At 40.6% G+C, this 16,952-nt stretch overlaps 1 protein-coding gene across 1 annotated transcript in view; it reads right to left on the bottom strand.

Annotated features, from left to right (window-relative positions):
* The window catches only part of Dpysl3 (dihydropyrimidinase like 3), a 62,660-nt gene that overhangs the window by 26,765 nt on the left and 18,943 nt on the right, over positions 1-16,952 (bottom strand). Inside the window, exons 2-4 of the mRNA XM_032886139.1 lie at positions 7,316-7,404; positions 4,727-4,911; positions 2,033-2,197 (exon numbers count right to left, since the gene is read on the bottom strand). Of these exons, the coding sequence (XP_032742030.1) occupies positions 2,033-2,197; positions 4,727-4,911; positions 7,316-7,404 (439 nt within the window). The remainder of the gene's footprint in view (positions 1-2,032; positions 2,198-4,726; positions 4,912-7,315; positions 7,405-16,952) is intronic.

Genomic DNA, 16,952 nt, shown 5'->3' with positions numbered 1-16,952 from the left:
ACCTCTCTGGCCCCGTGTTTGTGTGGTGCCATGCTTCCTGGCATGGTGATAAAGGAGTAAACCTCTGAAACTGTAAGCTAGTCTCAATGAAGTGTTTCATCTTTATAAGAGTTGCTGTGGTCATGGTGTCTTTACACTGACTAAGATGACTAAGATGCTAAGTTGGAAGAATGACTCTTTCACACACACTATCTGAACTTCAAATGTAGAAACAAAAACAAATGTAAAACCTGGCTTCAGTGAATTAGCAGAGTGGACAGATAGCAATCTGGGCCTTGAAGCTGTGCCTTGTACTTTCACACTAAAGCCAGCAGCATTATAGGAAAAGATCTATTCAATTTTCACCCAAAATAAATAAGTAGGTAGGATGGCAGAACAGAAAATCATTTTGAGGAAAGGAAAATTATTTTGGTTTAACCATTAGGGTCAGCTTAGCCCACAGTCTCCCCAGCCAAAAGTGGATTATAGTTCAAGAATGTCCCTACTCAGCGTGGGTCAGCTCAGGGCAGTTTTCCACAATATTCCCATTTCCAAAAACCTCCAAGTCATTCTTGGAATGACCCAGGTTCTATATTCTCCTTAAAGCCACTGAATTTTCAATTGCAGTTAAGATGCTTTGAATGACAGGTAACCGAGAAAGAGAACAGGGCTATTTGTTTGTTTTGTGTTCTTGAGGATAGCGTAGGACTTATGGAGTGCAGCAAGGGATACAAAGGAAAAGGCATCCTCTGAGCATCCTCTTCCCCCACAACACAGACACATGATGTTTCCCTGAAGTTTTTGCACAATGGCCAGACAAGCCTTGAAGCATCCAGTCTGCTGCTTTTCTTTCCAGTCCAGAGCTTTCCTTTGCAGTGGACCTTCAGCAAAGGCTGTTGCTTATCCATCTCTGATATCCTTAATCACCTTACAAAGCTGAGCTCATGGCACACATTTGCATAAGTATGTGTGTTCCTGTGGGTATAAAGTGTCTGATGATCAGAACAGAAGAAGAAAGAGACCAGAAGAATCTAAGATAATAATGGAACCAAAATAATCATTGCAGTGAGAGGCTCCCTGCCAACACACACACACACACACACACACACACACACACACACACACACACTGCATTTTTTCACTACTAACTGTAAAATCAATCTAACCTTGCTCCTGGCATGTCTTGACTTTATTAAAGTTATGTCATTATTATATAATATTAACAATTTGGTCTTATAAAACTGATCAAGGTTAGAAACCTTTGCTCTCAGATTTGTTAGGAATGTGACCTCAGGTAGGATCAGTCACCTTGCCTCAGTTTCTTACTTTGTAAAACTGGTGTTAATGCATCGTGCTGGTTAGTTTCATGTCAACATGATTCAAGCAAGAGTCATTTTGGAAGAGGGAACCCCAGCTGAGAAAATGTCTCTACCTGTGGGCAAGCCTGTACTGCATTTTCTTGATTGATGGCTGGAATGGGAAGATCTAGCTCACTGTGGACAGCCATCCCTAGTTTGGTACTCCTAGGTGGTATAAGAGACAGACTGAGCAAGCCACCAGAAGCAAGCTAGTAAGAAGTGCTTCTTCAAGCTCTGTACTTCAATTCCTATCTCCAGATTCCCGTCCTGCTTGAATTCATGTCCTGACTCCCTTCAGTGACGAGCTACCAGCTGTAAGTGAAATAAACCCTCTCTTCCTCGAGTTGCTTTTTGTTGTGGTGTTTAATCACAGCGATAACAACCTAAGATACCGATGGAGGTCAAAGCGTCATCTTTGTGTAGCTCTTATTACCTATTAAATGTCATCCCAGGCAGTGATTCTGACTCTGCTCTTCCGGCTGTGACGTGACTAACAACATTTACCCCATGGAGACCCTGCACGTAGGATCCTACATGTAAAGTTGCATAAATACAACATGCCTGGAACAAAGTAAAAGTCCCTCACACAGCGCTCATATTTAAGGTACCAGATTCTAACCTAGAGGAGTAGGATACTGTGGGAGACACAGAGAAGGCAGCAAAGAGACGGGCCTGGAGACCTTGCTTTGGCTCACCTTTTTCCTTACTGAGGTTCTGCACCTCTTGCTTGACGCTGTCATTCCAGTGGGTGATGTCCACATGCAAAGCATAGTCACAGCAGCTCTTCCCGTCAGCCCACTCACGCCACTTTTCATAGGCCTCGGTCAGGCTAGACTCAGGTTCAGGTACCACATGGTCAACTGAAAGACAGAGGGTAAAGTGGGTGACTCAGAAGCAGCTCGGTCTCCCCGCCCCCACCATTCCTTCTCTTTCCTGTGTAGCTAACTCTGGGACTGGAACAAATTACTAGCTTTCTGAAGCCTCAGTTTTCTCTCCTTAAAAGTGGGTGTTAAGTAGATGGGGAACATGTTATGATAGTATTTTCCATCTGAGTTTGCCATATGATTAAGTTAAAAAATGCATACAGAAGGTGCTTCACTGAAACGAGGTACATACTAAGTGTTCAGTAAGTGTTAGGTCCTCATGACTGCTATTTATATGCTGTGACTACTGGCTCTGAGTCACTATAATGACCAAAGCTGTGTTCTCTTCCCTGGATAGAAAGAAGTTTTAGATGTATAGCAGGCATGAGTAACCAAAGCCCATGAACTTGCTAACAAGAACCGGTTTCTTTGAATTCAAACCCACTTTTCTCTGCAACCATAGGTGATACATAGTTTTAAATAACTGTGGTGTATCTTCATCTGTCTGAGTCAGCTGTTGGGCGGAGCCTCTCAGAAGACAGCCATGTTAGTTTCCTGTCTCAAGTGTACCAGAGCATCATTAATAGTGTTGGAGAATGGTGCTTGTCCATGGAATGGGTCTTACGTTGGGCCAGTTATAGGTTGGCCTTTCCCTCAGTCTCTGGTCCACCCACAGACCCTTCTTTTCTTGTAGACAGGATAAATTTTGGGTCTAGGATTTGGTAGGTGGGTTGGTGTCCCTATCACTCCATTGGAAGGATTGGGGGGTGGCAGGAGGGGGTAAAGTGAATAAGTAAAGAAAAAATAGTTAAAACAGTAATTGAGGCATGGCAGTAATTAATCCCAATACTTGGGAGGCTTGATGGAAACTTAAAACCAGCCTAGCGTAAATAGCAAGATCCTATCACAAAACAAAACAAACAAAATACATCACACCTAAGTTAATATAAATGATACTAAATAAAATTATGTTTGCATATTTCAAAACTAATAATTGTGGTTGTTAGAGTAGGGATTAGGCAACGGCTTCACTCACATCCATCCTTCATCAGGTAGCTGAGGTAAAGTGTGAAATTGATTTAACTTTCCAGAGAAGGACACTGAGATATGTATCCAAAATCTGGACATTTTCCAAACCAGACTCTACTTATTCTCATGCCTAAGCCTTGTACCTAGGAAAATCAGTGGTAGATGTTGACAGCATTTAGCTTCTAGAGTATACGTTGAAGCATTTACGTAAATGACAAACCAGAAGTGAACAAAGTTGAAAAACATGTTTTAGTTAAAAACATAGAGACACTTTCACAGAGTGGTGAGAGACACCTATTTTAAAAGCTGTGGTAGAATGTGAGCAAATGACTGACTGGACAGACATTCATGATCCACCACTTAGTGAAAAGAATTAACGCTATAAATATGGCCCAGATACGAGGATGCTACTGTGAAATTGGAACCCGCATAGTAACGAACTCTAACAGGGAAGTAGGGCTATGTGGATCCTTTGCTTTCCACACAGCTAGTGTTTCTAAGTTATTGATGAGGAGCAAGAATGTATCTGTGGCTCCTTGTAAGTTTTATTCTTCTAAAAGTCCCATCTGCCCTCTGCTCCTTCACGAAGGCAGAAGACCAAGCAGACGGGACTTTACAAGCTTGCAGAACAGGCCCAATTCCTGGTCCAGATGGCAGCCAGCCAAACCAAAGCAAGACCATGCATTTCCTCTGTCAACAGAGCCCAAGTGCACTGATCGGAAAATATAATGCATCCAGTTACATTACTAATGTCTTCAAGGACACTAGGGCTTTCCTGGGCAGACAGCTGCTGAGAAGTCAGCTGGCTTCCTCCTATCAGCTGAGGGAAAGGGCCCTGGCCTCCTTGGACTACACCTTTTATGGCCTTGCTAAAGTTGAACCCTGCTAGTGGTTCAGTGAAAAGGAAGGTCAAGACAGACTGTAGTTCTGGCTCAGGCTGCTTTGTGCCTGTGGAGAGGAATAGGCTGCTAAGTAAATAGTTCTCTGTCTCCCAGCTTTGAGGCTAGCTCTGGGCCAGTACCCAATTCACTGAGATTCATTGGAACAAGGACTGCCCGAAATACTATCAGTTCTGTACTCCAATAACATGCAATTTCCCAAGTTTCTCTAGAATTAGTAGTCACCACAAGTAAAACAAAAGAAAAATAAAGGAAACCACTCACAGCTTTCCTAATCTTAAAGATACAAATTGGTCAAAATAGAGCAAAAGACCCAATAGCACCAAATCCACTGAAACCCACTAATCTTCAAGAACTGTCAGTCTCAATGACCATTCTCTTGGATGTATCTTTCTCTGTTTGCTTTCAGTGTCATTAAGCTCTTGGGCCTCCTTGTGTAATTACAGGATGTTGGCAGTTTTCCTGGCTTTCCCACACCTAGGAACATAGATTCCATGAACCAACTTGAGAGAAGCGTGTCTGGTTTCAGTATTTTCAGAGGGCAGGTGTTTGACACCTTTGTCAAACATACAGAGCTGGACAGCAGGCTAGGACTTACTGATCATGGTGGTTCCTCCCGCTAAGGCAGCCTTTGTCCCTTGGAAGAAATCGTCCACTGTGGTCATCCCCTTGTAAGGCATCTGGAAGTGGGTATGGACATCAATGCCTCCAGGCATCACCATCTTCCCATTGGCCTCAATGGTCTTCACACCTCCAGGGACAATCAGATTGTCTCCAATTTGCCTAGTGAGACAGTAGGACAACTGGCAATTAATGGAGCAACTCTCAAGACAAGCCTAGGATGTAAGGATTTTAGACATTGGGGTCTTCAAAGACACAAGCCCTTCAGCCTTTAAACAAAGACAGATAGCTGTGTATATAAAACTCCTTTTATGGACACAGAATCATCTGCATGGTATGATGTATTATAGTTTTGTACTGAAATCTATAGATCACCAATGTCTAGAACAGAGCTTGTGACTAATGTTTTTACATAACTATTTTCACTATTTCTTTCACTTTGATTTTTCTTCTAATGGTATAGGATGACACCGGGGATACGAGGTGTGAAATAAATGACTGTTAGACACAACAGAAGATAATGTTAGTACAACAACAGGTATGGGGACTTAGTCATCTCCTAAGTAGGTTCTCTGCTTCTGCTTGAGTCACCACCCTCCTCAAGCTCCTTTTTCTTACTCCACCATTCTGTGATCAGCTAATAGTGGCTTCTTCTTGCAGATGCACAAGGACAGAGTCAAACATGCAGCTCTCTCCCACACCCACCACTTTTGTATGGTCAATATTTCAATAGAGGCTTCGGACAAGGAAGGATGATTATGGTGACCCAGAAAGCTTCAGAGCATCATAGGAAAGAGTTGGGGAAGAAGCTGTTTGAGCAACTAAATGAGAGTTTCAAAGGTTCATCTCACAAGAATGTGATAACTCTTCCCCACAAGGCTGTTAGCTCGTCAGTCATTGCAACATTGCCTGATTTTTTCATTTTATTTTTTTAGCTTTTATTTTTGCATCTGGCTAAGCCTGTCTCCACAGTATACCTAGGATTCACAGTTTATACTAACATTAAGTATCTCCTACCTTGGGCACATGTGTGCCCCACTACTTGTGGTATAAATATTTTCCCTTCTGTACATAATAGCCCCAAAATATTCTCTTGGGGTAGTAAAAAGTCCACCACTGACCAGCAAACTCTAGATTCACAACTAATGTCTTCCTGATATGTCTAAGAGGTCAGCTTTACCGCATCAGCATGGGGCTATTCCAGGGCCACCACAATTCAAAACACACTGTGAGAGAAAAAAATGCAGCCTCTGACTGTAATTCTACTTTAGTCTAGATACTGCCCAGTCCTGTTCCTTCTTTTCTCAGTTTTTCCTCCAGGAGAAATTGAGAACCAAGAGGATGAAGAACTGATGAACGCATGTGGCGTGTGTTTGTATAAATTTATGTAGTTTTCCACTCATTTTTATAAATAGTGTAATATCCCATCTGAAGCAGCATGCCTCATCCACTTTTCTCCAGCACACTAAGTAAGACTACAGCGATCTCTAACATCTTAGCTTTTATCTTCTCGTGTAATCATTTTTCTGCTGGCATCCATGACTGACCTGTGTATGTATACTCCAGAAAGAGGCTACCAGGATTCACAGTCTTGGCTCTGCTAGTTATCAACCATGGCCAACTTAATATTTAATCTCACCATGTCTCAATTCTTTTGGTTGTAAAAGTACTAATTCCTCAGTAGAGCTGTGTAGATTAAAAGTTAATCCCTTGAAAACCCACAAAATACAATTAAGCATATTAGGGATCACTAAACATCAGCTATTGTAATTAATGATTGCTCCCTCTAAATTTCATCTAGCCTGCTATTCTGTTCTTGATATTGGTATTACCTGATAATGCTGGATCCTCTGGTCTTTGAAAGGACTATAAGGTCCCAAGGACTGAGGAATGCTGACTTGAACATGCAATGCCTACCGTAAAATGTGACATAGCAAGTGTACACCACCTTACACAAATGCTTTGCCATTAGCAAGTAGCCCTGCCAACAGGATGAATTGGGTACTCTAGACATAAATGACATCTTATTAATATGATGGTGTAGCTTGCTGTTCATGACGTAATACCACGTAGATCAAATTCTGTTTTGAAATTCACTATTTAAAGAACTGATACTTAAACATTAACTGCCTATGATTCTTCTGTAAGAAACTATTTCACCAAGAAATTGTAGAATCCAGATGAATGTGTTTGGAAAATAGGCCTGAAATGTATGCCTTATTTGTATCTGTTCTTTGAAGCCTTACCATTTTGTCAAGTTTACTTTTAAGTTTTCTCTAATGTAAAGCAGTATAGATAATAAAAAAAGTTTGTGAATACCCTGATTTCACCTTAGAACATATTACATATGCCTTGGTATTTTCAGGATGCTATCACTCATGCACAATTCTCAACATCCTTAAGAATGGGGATCACATCATCCAATCATCTATGACCCACAGCATTCCCTTTAGTACAATTAGAATACATCCTCAGAATTTATCCTCTTGACTTTTTCACTTCATAAAACCAAAGCCTCTTCCTCAGTAGAAAGGAAGTGGAAAAGGAGTAGGTTTCATGTACATACTTTATCAAGCCATCCTCCATGTAAATATCAGCATAAAAGGACTGATCATCGTTGACGATTCTCCCTCCCTTGATTAGAAGACGGTCACTCTGGAAAAGAAGGAAGACATGTGTTACTATCACAGTACCTCAGGGAAGAGTATGCTGCCAGGGTCATCCCAACCAACCCTTTGAGACAGCTAGCAAGAAAGCACTGGGTAAATGACCGATGTGTGCTCAGTGCATTGAATGTGTTGTTTTTGTTGGGGATCCAGTTCTAACTCAAATTAATCCAGTGTTTCACTTCCTGTATCTGCAAGCTGTCATTGTCATAGGCCTCTACGAATATTTATATTACCCACATTTTCTTAATAAAGCACTCAGTTCATGTTAGTTACATTACAATTTTGTTAGTTGATGAAGTTGTAAAGTGAAAGAGAACCATTGTTGGAAAAAATTATTGAAGTTATTTAACTTGGAAGGGGGGAGAAAGTATGATTTAGGTGTGCTTCATTAAAGTAAGTATCTCCCAATCCTGTTAATGCATTTTCTGTGTTTTTTAATATCTATGATATGTAGGATTGAGTTTCATAAGAACGTTTTCCTACAACTATATGATGCACTTTGACTATGAATGAATACACATTTTTATTGATTTAATCATGGAAATAATAAACTCTTTTTTAAAAAATCCTGCAACTTAGATGAAATTTAAGAGTGATCCAATGTGGAATAATGAAAATATGATCTATAGTTTGTCACAAAAATACATATATATGTTCTGTATTTCAGAGGAACGTAAATCAATGTCAGTACTGCGGATCACAGATTGCACTGAATGAATGGAAATCAGTATACGAGCTGTGTCTTTGTTGAGTCATGGACTAGAAAAATATTCCCAGAAGACTGGCTAAACAGAGCTATGGCATGGATAAAGATTACCATTTGATTGGATTTGATGAAGAGTTCAACTTACAGACATTCAATTCATCCATTCATTCATCCATTCATTCATCCGTCTATCCATCCAGCCATCTGGCCACTGCCCCTCCACCCCCCTGATTCAGCAAATAATTATTTACAACTGTATAGACGGGGAAGATGGACTTGTATAAAAGACTCAGGAGGTTACTGCCTTCATAGAACATAAAAGGTTTAGTTAAGTAATAAAGAGATAATATAAAACAATGTAGAATTGAATTCCATGTCCTAGGACACAGGGGAGTGTGATTAGTTTAGGTACAAACTATGAAGAGTCTAGTAAGGGGAAAGAAATTTACGTGGGATAGCAATATAGAATTTTTGCAGAAGGGACAACCTGTATTGAGGTCAAATATTCCTCAAGGTAGAGGAAATACTTGTTTCTTTGAAAAGCTAAAGAAAGTCAATTGGCAAGATTAAGGAGGTGAGTGAACAAGAGGCGGGTGGCTGCTCACACAGAAATTGTTAAGTGTTTAATTTTGAATGAAAATATATTAATACACATGGGACAACTATAAGCAAAGGAATAGGACAATGTGGAAAATGAAGTTTTATATCTCAGTGCTAAAAGATGATCTTCCCCTTCATTACTCAGAGCTTTAGGAATAGATCAGGCTCCAGGTCAGAACCATTTAACTCTATCTTACTTTAATGTTCCTTCCCTGTCTCCTGTTGGAGAATACTGTTTTCAAATAAAAGAGAGGTTCAGAGAAGAACATCCCATTGACAGTTGACCTCTGGATTCAGTAATGCAAGTTCTGATCAAGACTAGAAAATGGGAGATGATGCTTCTGTCCCATATGGGATACAGAAAATTACCTCTTAACTTCTGCTTCCAGGTGTTGCATGAGAATAAGAAGTTTCATCATGTCTTATCAGCAGGGGAGCTGATTTTTCAAATACACAGATTAATTATTTAGAAAAACTCTACATATGCAGCAAAGAAGCAACATGGAGGTCCAAAAAGAAGCTCCACCACAAACAATCAACACCTCTGTAGCTCTAAGTTCTGTTCCCATGTCTGCCCTTGTTCTGATCCTGCATTGCCCCGTGTTTAGCTTGGTGCTAAGACTATGAACATGGGACGTGCATTGCATACCAAACTCTGTGGCCCTTGCAAATATGTCCTCACTGCCTTTTTCTGAGTTCATGTGGCATCTAAAAACCATCTTTGTCACACTGCTAGGTTAAATAATGTACTTGCCCGACTCTAGAGTAAATTTTACCTGCTTCTACTTCAATTAATTCTGCACAATTCTCATGTTCTCCAGAGGCTGATTTAGTCTCCTGACCAGGCAGACAGCTCTGCCCATGTTGGGAACATGTGTCTTTTCATCTTTCAGTTTTTATTCTCCAGAGCTGTTATATGCTCATCAAATGAATGAAAGAGGGCTGAGACATGGACAAGGGTTCTATTTTGTCAATGTAGATAGAATTCTATTTTGTCAATGTAGATAGAATGAGGTAGAAAGGCATCTACCTCACAAATTATATGACTTGACTATACTGTTTGACTTTAAAGAGAAAAGATGAGCCAGGAGTGGTGGTGCTTTTAATTCTAGGTCTAGGGAACAAAAGGCAGGTCGGTAGATCTCTGTGAACTCAAGACCATCCTGGTCTACATAGCAACTTCCAGACCAGCCAGAGAGACATAGTGAGACTGTCTCAAAATAAAGAAATTAATTTTAAAATTTTATAATTTTAGTTTTCAAAATTATGAGAAGGCTCTGGGTCCAAACTAATATATACATGAAAAAATTATCCACACTCAGTCCCTGCCTTTATCTACAAATATGTATTCTATAAGAGTTCTACACATGGCACTAACATAACCACCAGCTAGCCTATAGCCAAGACACAGAGCAATACCAGAAAAACAAAAACAAAAACAAAAAAATTCCAGTTCTGTATGTCAGTGAGGGCAACATTTCCTGTAGGAACTGCCTGAAGAAATAATTGTGGTTCACTACACAGATTCATCTCCATGGCTCAGTCCTATTCCAAAGGGCTGTGGTGAGCCAATACTGGAAAGGAGCTGCATTCTATCTGAACTAAATTGTGAGACAGGAACAATCTAAAGAGCCTAAGCCCTGAACCACTTTCCTGGACAAGCAGTGACATCAGCAAAGGGGTAATTGTTTTCTGGGTAGCCCTGATGTTCAGCATGGACAGCAGAAGGACCCAAGAGGAATCAACAATATTGGGATCACATCATTGGGTACTCTTCAAATGGTAATTAGATAAACCCTTTCTGGCATAATGAGAAACTTTAGCAGAGTCCAAAGGCAAATAATAAACTTGGTATAGGTTTTTTTTGGGGGGTGGGGTAGGGCAGCAGGGCCCCGATCCATGGGTTATTAGTGTTGCTATTAATACTATTACTTGTTTCCATTATGCAGAGCAGAAATATAAAAGGTTGAACCAACGGGTCACAAGAATGTACATTCCCTGGGGACTCTTCAACTTGCTCTCCATTTCTGTCACAGTAACCCATTTGATTCATTTTATTCCCATGTACAAGGGCTGCAGTATGAAGAGAAGCCTAGGCAAACACTAAAAAAATTGACACTAAAGAATTTGAAAGGCAACTATTGAGATGGGTACTAAGGGACTGAATCAGAGAGCTGTAAAGAATATAACTACCAGGTAGGACGATCTTTACACACATAAAACAATGTTTGTTACAAATTCATGGACTAGACTCACAGATACATGAATGACAGAATCAAAACCCAACAGTAAGTACAAACCCAACATCTGTGATTGTTATTGTCAACAAATCGTATATAGGTTGTGGCTTCTTATTTTCTATTCCTGGCACTGAATCATCTGAGCAACCACAGTCTAGTTCAGAATGCCCAGTCTTTGTCATACAATGGTAAACATAAAGAATTAGGATATTTTTCAGAGCTTTCTGAGATAATTTGAATGGTACTCATGGTGGTGGATTGAAAAATATCCACTGGAGAGGCTGGAGTTTGAACACCTGTTTCCCCATTGGCAGTGTTGTTTGGGGATGTGCTCCAGCCTTGTTGGAGGAAGTCTGTCACTTGGGGCAGGCTTTCAGAGTTTATAGCCTTGGCCCAGTTCCACTTTGCTTTCTCTGCTCTGTGTCTGCTTTTGCAGATATGATCTTTCAACTTCTTGTTCCACCACCTGCTGCCATGCCTCCCCCACCATTTTGGACTCTCCCTCCAGAACTATAAGCCAAAATAAACTGTTTCTTCCATAAGTTGCTTTTAACCATGATGTTTTTATCACGATAATAGAAAAGCAACTACTTTAGTATCTATACTCAAAATGGAGTTTGACATCAGTAACTGAATGTATCACCTGGGAACCTACTTAGCCACTATGGGTTAAGCTCCTCAGTGTCTTGCAGCCCAGCAGGAGTTCAGGCAGCTTGCTGATCGACTTGGTTCCAGTTATGTTCCCACTACTACTATGAGAATTCTAAAAAGAAAAAACACTTCCACAGGTGTATGACCTTGAGTTAGAATTTACCCTCTAGAGCCTCAGTTTTTCAGTTGCTAGTTTGTTATTTGTTTTCTTTTATTAGCACAGAGTATATAAATAATACCTATTTTACCTCCTAGGATTGGTGTCAGGAATGAGAAGGACAGAAGAGAGAGAGCATCCCAGTAGATACCATAATCATTTAATATCAATCCTATTATTCTTCTACTAGTATATCTGTGTTAATACCACTAAAAGCCTTTTCAAGTACCACTAGTGAGAGACAGATTCAAGTACCTGTTTTCCCGATGGAGAGCTACACACAGGGGTTACTTACTCAAAGCAATAGAGTAAGGCAGTTTATAGGTGCAAGCAGGTGCAGTGGTCTCAGCTTGGCACAACCTTGCTCCTCACCCCAGGCTACTGTACCAAAAATATTCACATCTCTGTCAAAGGCTCTTTGTGGCAGGACTCTCTTCTTTGATTCTGAACCCGAGTCTTACGGTGTTTAAACTGCTGACCAGTTCTCTGCGGTAGGTAACTTTAGGAATCCATTAACTTTCAGCCTCTGCTTATAAATCAGTGCATTAGACCTGCCCCTTACGGCCCAAAAGTGTTAATGCAGTTTATCAGGGAGTTTATGATCAGGGTAGTAAGGGCTTTTAAAGTGTGATAAAAGTCCTATTTTTTACTTTTACTAGGGTTTAGTAATGATTAGAGAAACGAAAAATTCTAAGTTTGTAAGAGGAATTGCAAGTGACTGAAGACTAAATAAAGGAGGGGAAGGAAGAAAAAATAATATAAAAGAAAACCTTTAAATTGCTAAGGACAGGAATGAATGGAGAGATGGCTAATTCAAACTAGCATAGATAAAGAAAGGGCTAGGTCTGGAACTCAAGCCTAATGGACCTTTCGTTTGACATCTTAGCCTTTCCTCTAGTCTCTAATAGAAACAATGTCATGTCATTGCCTCTAAGGCAATGAAGACATATCCAGTTGAAGCCATAGCCTTTCTCTTAACTTCTTTCCAGTCATTAGGTCAGTCAAAGAGCAGTGCTTAATTAACTCTGTGTGTCTGTTCTATACTTTGCTGGCATCCCAGCTACTCAGAATAAAAAGCTAAAGTCCCAAGAAGAGAAAAGGAAAATTTAGGAAGAAAAATGAGTTTTCCAAAATCAAGTCTCTCGTGACCTGGACTCAAATCACAAACAGACTCTGACTCTTTGTGGAGATTCAAGATTCTTTTATGATGTAGATGAAGGCACAGGTGGTTATTTTAAATAAATTCCCATTTGGGCAATTAGATTCACTTCCTAAAAACAAGTTCACCCTGAAGAATAGATCAGGATGGGTAAAGGAGATGGATGAAATCTTGTTGATATCCTTCCTCTAAGCAGCATCATTCAAAAGAGAGAGAGAAAACGTGCTTCTCTAAGATAGTCCTATTGACTAATGGATGTTTTCAGAAAAGGTATCAGTGAGGCTCTAAGCATTCAGAGTGCTCAGCCTGCCTCTGAATACAGTTCCTTTCGAGAGGCTTAACATTACCTGTGTTTGGACAAGTGACTTTACCTCTCTGGGTTTCTGGCACGTTGTTTATGAAATAAGGACACTCATGTCATTTTCTTGTAATTCTGGTAAGGATTTAGGGGGATACTCTGTGAAGCGTTAACCCCTGCTTAAACATTAAATTCCTAGTGCATGTGATCATATTATCATATTATCCCTTCACATTATCACTTACGATGCAAAGCTCCTGTCATAAAGAAGAATTGAACAAACACTTTTTAATCAAAATCCTTGTAGGGGATTTCAGAGTCTCTAGACCCCAGTCTGCCCTCAGCAGCTGCTCTGTGTTCTTACCAAGAGCAGCTAAGGCTTCTCCTTCTACACCCACCCTCCACAGGGTAAGTTCCCTTGGTCCTTCCAGGTCATTCTTTCTCTGCAAATAAGGCCCCATGAAAGATAGGAATCTACTCCCTTTCAGCAAGAACTGGGAGTGGGCAGTGAGGTCTTGAAATTGGCCCATGTCCAGGCTCTTCACCCAACACATGGATCTGTTTCTAGGGCCCAGGGTGACAATCATGACTTTGAGACATAGAGAGGAAAAGCTCCATGTGAAGATGGACTCTCAGGAGCAATGTAAGTTCTTAGCTCAGAGTCCTCCCAGAGATAGGGCACAGTTTGACAGGGTAACCCATTCCAGACTCCTAAACTGGTACTGATAAAGGTCTCAAACCCACTTTCTTCCTCATGTCATCTAAATATGCCAAGGACCACAGAGGCTTGCTGGATGCAAATGAACTTGAGAAACTCCTTTCAAAATGTAGCTCCTTATGCTGAGTACACAGTAAATGGAAAGCTCTGCTTTCATTTACCGTCTTGGGTTTGGTTCTGAATGGATAAAAGTGGAAAGAGAAGAAGAGGACTGAAGAAGGCAGTAGCTAACAGGGGTATGAACTAGGGCATGGTGGTTGCCCCAGGGACTAGAACATCAAAGCCAGCCATGCGCATTTTTCTAACAGAACTTTTTGTCAACTATTTTAAAGATGTGTTATCAAAGGGCTTGCTGAGTGATGGGGTCTGTCCCAGGTCACAGTGAATGGGGGAATGAACTCTAGATGGCTCTTTAATCCCAGCTCCTTGATAACAATCAATCTTCAATGGGAGTCTAGACATGAATAAGCTCAAGTGGATGGTCAGGTAGGGTAAAGAAGCCTGGAGGGAAGGATGCTAGCACAGGACAGGAGGAGCCAGGAGAAATTCCCATTCTTGTAGGTCGGCTAGATCTGCATTGACCAGAGTAGTCATTTGCACAACTCCTCATGATGCTTGACATATCTTCAATCAAACTATGCTTTTATCTACTTAATGTTATCCTTATACAATGCCTTTAAAAATCAACTTGCTATAATAAAGTCAAAGCCCCAAATAGTAAATCTAGGGATACACACAATTAAAACACTCCAATTCCATCTGGCATCAGTTGCCTCAAGAGTATTCAAAAAGATGACCTCAGTTGACTATTTGACTTCAAAGATTGCTAAGTGTATGGAAAGTGTTAAAAAGAGACGAGTACCAGACCAAAACATTCACTTTGATCTAAAAGGGAAATGACGTAACAACAATTCCAAGTCTGGAGTTGACACAATGGTCCCATTAGTAAAAATTTGTCACCAAACCTGAAGTCCTGAAATCTATCCACATGGTGGATGGAGGATGGACTTTCTAAAATTACCCTCTGATTTCCATATGCACATCTTGGCATGTGATTCTTCCTTAGAAATATACCCCCCCACACACACATAAAAATACATGAATAAATTTATTTATTTACTTATTTATTTTTGAGTTTTGAAACAGGGTCTCTCTACATATCCCTGGCTGTCCTAGAACTCACTACATAAACCAGGCTGGCCTCAAACTCACAAAGATCTGCCTACCTCTAATACCCAAATGTTGGAGTTAAAGGCATGCACCATCACTGCCTGGCAATAAATGTTGTATATATTTTAAAAATACCATTGCCGCACTGAATCAGGGACCAGTCTAATACAGGTTACAGGAACCAAGATATACCAATAAGAGTGTATGTTAACGTGGGCCAGCAAGAGCAGGACCCAAGGTAGAGTGGAAGAGACTCCTCAGGTACTAGGCATCTCTTTAAAGAGAAAAGATTATGGGGGGATCGTCTGACAGTCAGCTTGAGGGGGCAAAGGTAAGGACCAGAATTGGGAATAAGTATAATTTATCAAAAAATAAGGTATTTCAAGCCAAAAAAAGAGAAACATGGTATAGCCTTCACTGGGTGTTTGAGTTGGGGAAAGTGGAAAAATTGCTCTCTGGACAGACACACACACTAACAGCACTTTGCAGAGCTGTATGGGACTCAGGGAGCTGGGATGGGAAGCAAGAGCTGCATTTGTATCCTGGCCACTATGTTGGTGTGTGGTTTTAGATAGGGATTTCATCTGTCCCTCCACTGATGGCTGGGAGAAGTGTATATCTTTTTAAAAGCACATTCACAATCTCCAGAGCACAGATAAGAATGCTTAAGTCATGGCATGAAAACTAATGACGTAATGGAGGGTTGGGCACACAGATGGCCTATAGGGGGAACCTTTATAAGTACTTCTGCAGATACTGTTCTATGACTTCCACTTTATCAGTTTTATTATGTAGGTGTTGATGAAAGTCGTGATGATTAGTTTGCTGTTCACTTCACACAATCATCTGGGAAGGGAGGACCTTAGATAAGAAAATGCCACCATCAGATTGGCCTGTAGGCAAGCCTGTGGGACATTTTTGATTGATTGATTGATTGATTGATTGATTGATTGATGAATGATGTAGGATGGTCTATTTCATGGTGCATGGTACCACGCCAGGACTGCTGATGCTGGGAGGTATAAGAAAGATTGCTGAATTTGAACCTCAAGGGAAAGCAAGTCAGAAAACATCTCTCCTCCAGTTCCTGCCCTGACTTCCCTCATGATAAACCATGATGTGGACGAGTAAGCCAAATAAACCCTTTCCACCCCAAGATGCTTTTGGTCGTGGTGTTTATCACAGCTATAGAAGGCAAACTAGGACAAAAGCCAAATCCACAGAGTTAGCATAACAATAAAGTAGTTGTTTTCACTATACTAAACCATCTAAAACGCAGTGCTCTCAGAACAGACTATGAAGTCCAGGAAGGACCCAAGAAAATCCAAAACTTTGACAACCTACTTTATACCATCTGCTCTGGATTTTGCATTGTTCCTTGGACTTTGTGATGATTAATTTTGAGTGTCAACTTCACAAGACCCAGAGTCAACTGAAAGATACATTTGAGTGTGTCTTTCAGAATTATCAGAAAAGATCAGCTGAAAGTTTAACTAAAAGGAAAAGGGACTCATTCATTGGGAAGAGAGGGAAGGAAGCACATTCTCGTGGACCACCCAGACGTAAAGATGGCCAAGAAATGAATCAGTCTTGCTTGCCTGCCGGACTTTGTTTCTTGCTGGTGAATACATCCTATGCTCCAATTAGACCCAGATTCTTCATTCTTCCAATGTAGACTGAAGAGCAGAGACTCTTTTGAAATCTTCCAAGTCTTTAGCAAGAGATCAAACAGCTGAGGGATCAGGCTTCATGAACTGAGCAGCTATGGGGGTTTCAGCCATTACCAAATACAGATGGCCGTTATTGGACAATCCAGCCCTTATTGTGTAAAAGCA

This window comes from Rattus rattus, chromosome 15 (genome assembly GCF_011064425.1).
Source record: "Rattus rattus isolate New Zealand chromosome 15, Rrattus_CSIRO_v1, whole genome shotgun sequence".
NCBI classification, from domain to species: domain Eukaryota; kingdom Metazoa; phylum Chordata; class Mammalia; order Rodentia; family Muridae; genus Rattus; species Rattus rattus.
The sequence above is the reverse complement of the archived record's forward strand: the minus strand, read 5'-3'. Positions and strand labels throughout refer to the sequence as shown.